Source organism: Anser cygnoides, chromosome 5, assembly GCF_040182565.1.
Source record: "Anser cygnoides isolate HZ-2024a breed goose chromosome 5, Taihu_goose_T2T_genome, whole genome shotgun sequence".
In the NCBI taxonomy this organism is placed as follows: domain Eukaryota; kingdom Metazoa; phylum Chordata; class Aves; order Anseriformes; family Anatidae; genus Anser; species Anser cygnoides.
In genome coordinates, this window is record NC_089877.1 from 30182441 (window position 1) to 30193796 (window position 11356).

Consider the following 11356-nt stretch of genomic DNA (forward strand, 5'->3'; position numbering starts at 1 on the left):
TATGTTTGCAGCTATACACGTTAAAAAATTTGATACTCACACACACCTCTCCTCCTTAAGACAAGTTTTGGCCTGAAACTGTAATTTTACTCAGAACTCCTTTACGCTGCTAAAGGGAAGGAAAAGAAGAGAAAGAAAACACTTGGATTCTGATCTACTTTTGCCCTTCATACAGCATAAGCAGTATAGCCAGCCTGGCCAGTTGGACATTTTGCTTGCCAGACCTTACCAACACAGTTGCCTTTACATTTCCAATACTGCAATGGTGAATTGGTCTTTCAATGAAACATCAGCTCAGCTGTGTCAGAGTCAAAGCCCATCGATACTGTAAGGAACAATAACTGACACTGAAATATTACACAGCGTAAGGCTGGAAGGTTAGGATTCAGATTATATAAAAGCACTGAATATATATAAAATATGAAGAAGATATTTACAATTATATTTGATCGGTGTTTTAAAGAACCAAGCATGATGTCTTCATTGCAAAAACAGACCTTAATCAGCCACATTCAGCACTTATTTAATCAGCCAACAGCATGTGAATACAGTTAGCCAACAGCACTGAGCATGAGTTCCCTTTATCTACACATGCCACAGCAGCAATGGGCAGCTTTTCAGTCAATTATATTTTTTAAACCATGTTCAAAAGCCAATAAAAGCCATGATAGAGAAAGTATCAATGAGTTTACACAACTATAACAGCAGTAGAGGTAATAAAGGACTCAGTGACTGACATTGTGTTGAATGGAAATATTAGCTTGGTTTAAGTTTCTCTTTTCTCTTTTTTTTCATTATGAGGGAAGGTGCCCTCACCATCTTCATTTAAGTTAATTCTATTTAAAGAGAAAAATACAGACATACAAACAACGATGAAACATCAAGATTCAGCAATCAAAATAATCAGAACTGGGACAAGACTGATGTTAAAAATTCCATCAATGTCATTAGCTTACTGGCCTTCCATATTCTGTATGTCTCACATATGTTTCTAGCTTTGAAATTTGTGATGCAGATAATCTCCACATTCCTTGCATGTTAAAAAAGCAGTGCAACAGATGAACATGCTCAGTGCAAGCCAAGGCCAGAAGCAAAGTCCCATGCGTTCCACCTGCAGTCCTGCATTCTTTCACTGCGAGGAACTATTAGATTTAAATGTGTCAGAACGGGGAGCAAAAACTTTACTACACAGTAAACACTGTCTGTCTAGTCACTTGAATGCCTTCAGCAGATCAATGAAACGATGCTACGATTTCACTTTTTCCTTTACTTACACCTGAAGTTTACTCTTAAGAAGGCAAAATTGGGAGACATCCCAGTGAGCCAGCACTTAAGGCACGTTGGTGCAATCAGCTTAGCAGCACAGCTAGCACGATACCCCCATTAAAGATTTCGCACTGGATTATTCCTTTATGTTTCAGTGAGTACACAAAAACCCCTATGATGTTGTAATGCAATTATGCATGCATGGAAGACTTGCATGTTGCAAAACAAAATGAAAGATAGGATGTGACATAAGAGCACCATCTGTCACATATACTCAGCAACCTCAATACATGTCTTATGTAAAAAAATGACATAAAATTCTCTTTCATTCTTTTAAAAATTCTATTTGCCCACTTCTCCATTGGGAAGTGTGTTACACAATTAGTTATGGATGGCATCAGCCTGATCACTTAACTGCATCTTAGGATGGGTAATACTCGTGTTTGTCACCACCACCAGCGAGATGTTCACTGAGGACTCGTAACAGCACAAGAAGTTAGGCCTTAAGAGCAGATCCCACCATTAACCTTCGGTCCCTTGAGTATAGCAAACTAACAGGAAACAATTTCTCTGGCAGCACCAGCAATGTGCAGTATCCTAAGCATCCCTGTTGCTAGAGAACCTCATTCCTGCTATAGCACCAATTGTGAAAGCCAGATGACTAAATTACTTCACAGTTGTTGTAGATCCCTACATTAATCAGACCACTATATTTAGTGCTGGCAACACATATTACACACTAGTGTAAAGAAAGCAGGAAAATGTTATCATAAATATCACTGAAGAAGGAACGTGCTGATTTTCTAGCCTCTTCTTTAAGAACACTGCAGCAAAACCCTCCAGCTATTCATCATGAGCTTCAAAACTAGAACAGTCGTGAATTTTTAGTTTTTTATTTTAGTTTGCAGTGATCACAGTCAAAAGGTTTTGGGGGTTTCCTTTTTAAAGAACTGTCATATATGCGGTGCAGAGCTGGTGAAAGACAGCAACTTGGCAGCACAGAAGACTGAAGTCTCTTATTTGTTCCTAAATAAAGTAGTGCTCAAGCTGCCAGTCCCACAGCAGAGCCAGGCAGATCATCTTAACCTGAAGCGCCCCCCTCTGCCAGCTCTCGAGAGTATTTTATTTTCCAGAGCAACTCCAGCACTTCGCTCTAACGCAGAAATTGTTGAGAAGAGAAAAAAACAGGGCAGAATCTTCTCAGAAACCAAAACCTCTCCTCACTCACAATGGGAGCAGAATAGGGTCTGCCTTTTCTTCTCATCTGCAACAAATGGAAACCATTTTCAGTTCAGATCAGAGGCATCCTCTGGGGGGAAAACAAAACTATAAAATTCCTTAATTTCATTCAGAAGCCTGACAAAGTAAGAGCATGCACCAATTCTATGCGTATACTAGAATTCACAAACTGCAGACAGTCTGAACTGCATTACAACCAGAAACGGATGAAACATGCCGATAGCCGACCGCATCAGTACCGTGCTGGCAACCTGGACAGCAGCTGGTATCAGCTGGGGCCAGCCATAACTGACTGATAAAGCAGCAAGGTGTAGCTTTCACAGAACGTGGAACTTTGTGCAGAGCATTAAACTTGACCCACTGCATCAGAAGAACTGGCTCAGTATAGGGTATGTTCAAAGCAATGATTTTAAAGACTGTAAATATGAATGGCTACAGGCAGGGCACAACAAAAATGGTCTGCAAACTTTCAGCGCTACTATTCTGCCTTAGGAAGGAAAAAAAAAAAACAACTTGGTTCATTAAAATGCCCATTTCATGGCAGGTTGGAAAGCATAGGAAATGTATTTAGTAGAAACCAACCTTCAAACAATGCAGGGCGGACAGCAACCCAGAGGTTCCTCAGTGTGAGCATTAGCAAAAAAAAGGCATTTTCAGCCCCAGCTTTGTCACTTTGCATTACACCCACTGTTTGGACTGGGCAGATGACACAGGAATTTCATTCAGCAGTTGCAGCTGTTTGAAAACCGGGCCTGCCATGGTGGCCAAGCTGCAGTTGCTGAATACCATCTCCTTCTTCCAAAGCTTCTAAAAGCCAAAATTTGGATTCATTATTAAAATTAGTATTCCCATTACTCAGATGTTCAAATCTAGCCGAGGCACAGTATAATGAGAAACTGTTTATACCTTACGGCAACCTGGGGTTCTTGTCACCTGTTCACTCTATGAAAAATAAACTGAAATCTACATTAAAGAAGATAAAAACAAACCACTACTAGTAAGGAAACACTTCCCTGGTTGACAATGCTGGACAGGGACTGAAAATTCAATGGAGTAGAGTTAATTTTACCCGCTTACATTCACCACCCCTTGAAGAAGGTGGATCTTAAAGCAGGACTACGCACACAGTGTGAGAACAGGCAAATCTCTACTTGTGCTGCTCTTCCTAGGCTCAGCACGGATCTGAAGATCCCTGAGTGCCAGATTAGTCCATCCTAACAGCATTGAACAATGTAAGCACACTTCCTCTCTTTTAAAATGAAACAGAGGCCAAGCCTGGAGTACAAGAGAGTACCTAACATTTATCTGGAAAATACTACTCAAATTTAGAACCAAAAATAAAAGTTTAAGGCATTGATTGAGAAGATGAGCTCAGAAACTCTAAGACCTGCCAGTCAAGTGAAAGATGGATGTCAGCTTTTTCAGACTGCGCAAATTGGAGTCCACAAAAGCCCATTCAGCTTGAACATGCTGGCTTCCACTCCGGCACAAACGGTTCTGGGGGTGGTTTTATCTGGAACAGCTCCATGATTCAAACACACACACTCAGATGGATGAACAGGAGATGCAAAGAAGTGCAGCACAAGTCATGGACGTATCCCATCATAATCTTAGAGACACAATATTTATAATACAAGTGATTAAAGCATAAAAATGACACTATCCAACTCAATGATTTGGAGCTACCAATTTAAAACTCTAAAAACTGTTTTGTATTTATTGCTTTTCCAGGCTACAGATTTAATACTTGTGGGCTTTTACAGGCAATCACAATTTATCTACAAATATTAGAAGTCAGAACTCTTTTATCATGTATAAATGTAAACTCCTATTCATCTCTCAAAAGCATATTAACATTTAAATGAACTGTTCTGTATATGTCAAATGTTAATGTAAAGTTGCATGAAGTAATATATACCAATAAAAATCCTGCAATTCAATATTATGAATTGTTCAAGGTGATAATGTAAATGATGTTAACAATAACACTGACATATCTGGAAGTAAAAAATGCTAATTGTAGTCATTCTTTTTCACACAATACCAAAAGATAATTTAATAACAGTTTTTACACAGAGACACTGATGGCAACAATAGATCTCAAAAACATGATTACTCCCAAGAAGAATTTTTCACTTTTCTAAGTGTTCATATTATCTTTTATGGCTAGATCCTCCAAAATCAGCAGGGAAAAAAAAGCATGCCTAGTGTAGAGTTTATGCCAGGATTCAGAATTTAGCAGCTTTTTATGCAATGCATTAGGAATGTTGTATTTAAAGGAATCTTTGGATGCTTGGTTATTTAAATACATTTAAATGATAAAAATGTACTTTCCCTACCCATTAGCCCAGTACAACTTCCAATATTGGTGAGTCACAGCACAAGATAGCACTTCCCAGAATTTACAAAATATTTCTGAGCATCAGTCTTGGCTTCTAGATGACCCTGACTTCACCAGCAAACAAAACTAATCCGCATACATGTGAATTCATATCCTGATATCCTCTCCTTTTTTTTCTTTTCTTTGCCAGAGGAGGTCAATAAAGTTGAGAGAAAATGGGTTCATTAACAAGGCCTGAGACACCCCTGACATTCTCTAATGGTGCCTGGGAGCGCTGACCGCACCGCTGCAGCTCTGGTAGCAGCTCTCTCTAATCTGACCTTTCTTCTCCTGTACGTGACAGGCACTCTCACTGTCTCTTAACAAAGTGCTTATCAAAGTAAACTTGCACTGTTCAAGGCAGCAATGTAGATGGCAATGTAGTACAGTCTGTGTGCATAAACACTGACGGAGATATATTTTAGGAACATGTTTATTCACAGAGAAAAACTTTCACTGTTCCCAGCTACCTTCATCTCTTCTGGCAACACTACGCACACCAAAGACAAGATCTGGAAAGAGGAGATACACAAGGAAAGTACTTGTAAAAACATGGTCATTACAGGATGAGGAGATTAAAGAGAGAGAGAGAAGGAAAAAAAAAAAAAAAAAACAGAATGAAAAGATGTCAAAATCCACAGCTATAGATACGAAGAATGTCACTACATGCTAAATGTTTGAAACCTGTGATACTGCATATATAGAGCATTACACTTATTTTAGGTGTGCAATGAAAATCACCAAGTGAGGCACAGACCATATTTCCTGTCTGCCAAGATGCTGCTTTAGATCCTGAGCATTTAATTTTTCCCTTGTAACATGTTGACAGCAGAACTGGAACTGGATCTGTACATTCCTATTGCAGCTTAGAGAGTACAAAAGATCCTTGTCTAGAATCAGCCAAAGACAGAAACAGAAATACAAGTTCTGGCAAGTGTTGTGAGCACACAAAATAACATTTTTTAACATGTGTTTAAAACCTGTAACTGCTTTGCTGTTTTGAAGTCCAAACACTACCTCAATGACTTGGAATCACCACCTACACTTGTCTGAAAAAAATTACTTCCAGCAACCTTCAAATGTTCAAACTGCACCAGAGGTACCCTAACATGATCCATGTCTTGTAAGAAAGGTGTGACAATGGATCCACCTGATGTCGTACCAATGAGCCTCACTCTCTCAACGTCTTACAGAATCATCCCAGCAGCTGCAGTACGCTGACGGACACATCCCTTTGGGGCTGGCAGAGTTGATTGTGGAACAGAGCCAAGCATCCCAAAGACTTGTAGACTCCTTCCTTTTAATGTCAAGCCTGACTTACCATGATAGGAAAGAGACATCAATACAGCTGACAAAGATGTTTAAATTACCACACTAAGGCCCTCCTGTCATAACAGCAAATTTGAGAGCTACAACTGTAAGGTCACTGAGCTCATCCCAACATCTACACAGATATTGCCGTCTTCACCAGTGCTTTACGACTACGCACCCTGCAGCGCTCAAGCTGTTAAGATATTCCATGCCAGGTTACTTTGCTCTCTCCTGCATGTATACAGTTTTACAACACGCAGAACCTGAGGAGTTTACAGAAAAAAAAAGAGTTAAAGAAAACGCTGACAAATCAAAGTTTCCTGCAGATTAATTCCTGCCCCCTACAGTCTCCCTGGTGCTCACAAAGAAACAGTCTTATCTTCTGAAAAAGCATGACTGAAAACTGTGATTTACGCATCTTACTCTGAAAGCTGTTGTCATTTTGATGTTTTAAAGATGAACCAAGAAAATTCCTTCTGCATAGAAATATTCTAACAGCCCCAAGCCCAAATGAACACACACACACAAAAAAAGGGTCAAGATAACTTACACTAAAAAGGAAGAAATATTTTTAATATTTATTAAATCATGCATCTATATAGCAAGACCCTCATCTGTTTTTAAATTATGATCTCTTCAACCTTGGATCCTTTTTAAAGAGTAGTGCAGGGACTTCTCATTCAAATATGCTGTATAAGAAAGGAAGATATGAAATCGATTTGAATTTTTAAAAGGGCAACATAGTATTGATGAAAAGTCCAGCAGTGGGCTCGTGTCCTCCAGCAGTAGTGAAGAATAAAGTCTCAGCATTGTATAGTGAAAAATTATGTACAGGATGCAAGAATCTAACAGAGAACTTTCATTTCAGTACTATCAACAAATTCAGCAGAATTTAAAGGGTTACCAAGGCATGCTCCTTCTCTGACTGTGCACAGATTCAGCACCTTTTCTGCTGTAATTGATCTTTTAGGAATGTTCTACTCAGCTTCAGAGATGCTTTCAGAGTTCAATAGATAGCTGAGAAACTGAAAAGAACTGCACAGAATTTTCCTTTTTCTTACTCCTTGGGAAGCAACACAGAAACATTCTGAAATATTCACAGGGAAGACTAATTTTAAGTCATGGAGACATGAAACCCTGGAAAGAGATATGACAGTATATTGCTCAATATTATATTGTTGCTGGAGGAAAGATCGCTGTGGTAAGGAAAGTGGAATGAAATTGAACAGTACAAAGACAAAAAAAAAAAAAGTCTCTAAAATGTCTGCTATGACTGATGGCAAACCACGCAAGAACAGCAGAGGGCCCAGAAGGGCAACCAGAGGTCTGCCGTGGCCCAGAAAGCTGAAGCCCTAGCTCCAGCACTGGAGCAGAACTGAAAATATGATGTTGCTGACAGGTGGCTGTTGAAGCTCTTCTAAGTTTTGTTTTTTTTTTTCCTTTAAACAAGCGTTTTACTTTACTCTTGTTTCTGTGTCTTCTAATAAGATTTCTGTTTTTTCCACAACCAGTATTTGTTCTGCAGGACCCACCCCACCCAGGATACCCTCCCACTTTGGAAGAGAACTGATAACTACATTTTATAATATTTTTTTTCAATCCTTTGAGAACACAAACGATAACAAGCGTATCTTTGCCGTACTTTCTCCTTCTTCTCACAGGGAAAGTAATGCTGAAAGTTTTATCAAAGTCAAGATCTTGCACATCAGTTGCATCACCTCACTCACTGTGCCAGTTAACCTACCAAACCAGATGTATTGTTATTGAAAAGTTACGGCGACATTTTTCTCCACCAGTGTACCACTTCTAAGTATCTGTAATTTAATAATTTAGTATTTTTCCTAAACCTTTTATGGAGTTAAAATTGAGCTGCAGAATATTAAGCAGACTGAGTTCTCCTCATTTTGAAAGGTAAGTAGCAAACCTTAAAAAAAAATAATAATAATCAGGTAAACAATAGCGCTGTGACCAAAAAATACATCCAACCTGAAACATCTCAGAAAGGTGTTGTTAAACTCAAGAATGATATCAGAACATTTAAAAATGAGGGAATTTCAGTCTAAGCGCCAAAGAAGCGCAGCTCTGGACAGCCCTCCAGGTACATGTGCATGTAGCAGGGTGGCTGGCCAGCTTTAGTCACGTTCGATCGCTTCGCGAGAGGTGTGCCACCAAGTTGTTTGCAGTATCAGGGATTGGACTGGCTGATGCAAACGATTCATACAGTTGTGTCATTATCACCTTACCTTGTTGGGATTTTTTGACCTGTTTTCATTTCTCACAAGTGTCTTTATCGTTATTTTGAGAAACGTTACTTGAGCGCGTCCAATTGCACGAGCATTTCCACTTAAAGCTCCTACCCTGGACACCTCTGGAATGGCACTTACTTGCATCACTGAAATAAACAGCCTCAAACCTTTCAATCCTTTTAACTCTAAAAAGCGCCACCGCCTTTCTCCGGACCTCCCCACTTCTCAGAGGTGCGCTGCGGGAGATTTAAGGAGATCTCGTTCATTTACCCAAAACCACTATAAAAAAATATTAGAATTATCCTTTGCCGTACTCTTCATCCGCCTTGAAAGCCGCTTACCCTTTAAGACCTGCATATGCGGAAACGGAGCGGGGGGCTGCACCCAGGGCACCCAGTGCCTGCCTCCCTCGCCCCTCGGGCCGCCCCCAGCCCCCCGGCCCGGCAGCAGCCCGCCGCCCCCCGCCCCGCTCACCAACAGGGGGACGCCGTAGGTCATGGTGCGGCCCCGCCACAGCCGCCGGAGCCGCTCCATGGGCCCCGGCAGCGCCGCCCTCCCTCCTCCCCTCCGTGCCCGGCGGTTCCGGGCCGCCACAGCCGCTCCCTCCGGCGGCGCAACGCGGCCGCGGCGGCGGGGTTCCGCGGGGAGGCTTAAAATGGCGGAGCCGTGCCGCTGCCGCGCTGTGTGAATGCACCGCGTCGTTGTCTGAGGGAAACCGCGTGCGTGAGGGGCAGTTGGGTCTCTCTTCCAGGACTCTGGACGTTCAAAGTTACTCGCTGCAGCATAGCCCTTAGGGGGAGGTGAAAGCACTGTCCCCAAAACTGCAGCAAACCCGAGCTTGGCCCTGAATTACCCTGCTGAAATACAATTCTCTTTGGGTGTGTACGGCAGAGGAGCTTGCCCTCGCTAAAGTTGCAAAAATGAGTAAACAACACAAAACTAGAGAGGAAAACTCTCCACACGACCCCGAGGCTGCTGAGCAGCTGCCGTGCGGCCAGGTGGTTTGTGGCAGGATGTCCCTCGGGAGAAGTTCCCTTCTCGACTCCCAGAGGTGAACGCAGCAACGTGTTTCTGCAGACAAATCTGCCCCAGTAGGCAGAGGAAAAGCCTGCAGCGAATAGTTTGGGAAGGAACAAAGGCTCGTGTTTCTGTGTAACGAAGAAAAATCCATGTGAAAATCGATAGCTGCTCCAGCGTTCCCAGCAGGGAAGAGAGCAGCAGTCCCCCTGCCAGCAAGGCGAGGAGTGCCTTTTCTCGCCTGCAGAGCTGTAGTACTGCACTGTGGAAGATTTAGCACTGCATATGTACACACTTTTAAGGACTTCCACCAATACAGATTTGTAAGGGTCACAGTCCCCTCTGAGCACACCTGTCTGTGTGGTGTTGAACGTGTGAAAAAGCCCTTCAGCAAGTGGATTTGATTCAAATTCTCGGCGTTTTTCTGTGTTCTGCACTTTTGGGCTTCTGCGGGATATTTGGAAAAGGGCTTGGCCTGGGCTAAGTGGACCGCAAAAACAAAACGTGCCACTTTGAAGAATGATGATTAAATGCTGACTAGTGCAAAGGAATGACTAGTTCACTGAATATCAGCAAATGTGGGGATTTTACTGCCATCTCAAAAGCCAGCCTGCGGAGCTGAGATCAGGGGCGTTTCAGGAAAGCAGGTGGCATGGAGAGACAAAGAGCTTCCATAGTTTACAAGTGGGGTACCAGGGAAAGCAGGACAGCAGGAAACATTGCCATTCAGATTGGTAAGCACTGAGGGCACCGCTGAATTTAAACTTATACAGCTTCTACCCTCCCCAGTGAGACATATTAATATTCACTCAGTGGATGACCAGTACATAGCCAGCTGAATCTTACAACAAAAGACAAGTCATCTCAACACTGTTAAGGAAAATGTGCAAACCCCAATAGGGTCTGTAGGTGAATACACATCTTCTTTCCTGCGGGCTTTCTTCTGTGATTTTGGACTTTCCATCAAATCTCATTGATTAGGCAGTCCTCAGGATCTGGCTGTCAGCTGTGTCTTTCATTTTGTTTCCCAAGGAGATAAAACTGCCATGATCACACTGCCAATTTTACTCCACTGTTATCCCTTATCCCAATCATGTTACACTCCCAGAAACTTTTAAATCCGATCAAAACAAAGCTGGATACAGCAGCATTAATGGATCATCTACTGAGGTTTAGAACCAGCAGTCATTCATTCCTGGTAGCAATTTAGTGTGTTCCACCATCCCCTCAAACACCTGAACTCCAGAAATGCTGACTTTTGTCTGGGAGTGAAGAGAGCAAAAGAACAGGCCTGTGTTCATCTCTAGGCTGCGTTCAGACTGGGATGAAGTCATCACAGAGCACTCCTATCAGCACTGGGAATGATCTGAAATTAAGAGAATTGCTATTGTAGATACAGAAGTGCTGAGAAGAGCGGTTATTACTTACCTCATTTCTCTTACTGTAACTTTCCATAAAAACAGTTTGTCTTGTAACTCTAATACTACAGCATTACGCTAACCTTACCTTCATTATTGCTGTCTCACCTGAGGACTATTAGTTCTCTGCTAGAGAAGTAACCCTCAGCTGCTGATGCCCACATGCAGCGTTGGTGCCCTCCCATTCCAGCTTCAAAAAGGGCACAAAAATTCCTGGCAGTAAGTAGAAGGGTTAAGAGTCTGTGCTGGTGCCATTGGGTACTCTTGTCAAGACTCATAAGCTGCTCTTTGTTTTCACTGATAATTGGTGATATCTAAAATTTTTCCATGGTGTTATAATCTAAAACAGTCAGAGAAAGTAAATATGAAACTAAATGCAAATGTTATATAATTACATAATAATAGCAATAATTCTGTGTTAAGAAGGATAAGACAAGTGCTTAAACCAAACATGCTGTGCTAGAGATGAGCAGTAAATT

The 11356-nt window shown here is 41.7% G+C and overlaps 2 protein-coding genes across 3 annotated transcripts in view; both read right to left on the bottom strand.

Annotated features, from left to right (window-relative positions):
* Window positions 1–9049, bottom strand: part of COX16 (cytochrome c oxidase assembly factor COX16) — a 44129-nt gene extending 35080 nt beyond the window's left edge. The window contains exon 1 of the mRNA XM_048064895.2: window positions 8917–9049. Within this exon, the coding sequence (XP_047920852.2) occupies window positions 8917–8976 (60 nt within the window). The 5' untranslated portion in view covers window positions 8977–9049. The remainder of the gene's footprint in view (window positions 1–8916) is intronic.
* SYNJ2BP (synaptojanin 2 binding protein) overlaps window positions 1–11356 on the bottom strand; it is a 135859-nt gene that overhangs the window by 35080 nt on the left and 89423 nt on the right. For both annotated transcript variants that reach the window (XM_066997759.1, XM_066997756.1), the window contains 5 exons: window positions 10986–11217; window positions 8917–10825; window positions 6375–6459; window positions 5643–5775; window positions 2495–2530 (listed from right to left, as the gene is read on the bottom strand). The gene's annotated coding sequence lies outside the window, so the exon portion shown is untranslated. The remainder of the gene's footprint in view (window positions 1–2494; window positions 2531–5642; window positions 5776–6374; window positions 6460–8916; window positions 10826–10985; window positions 11218–11356) is intronic.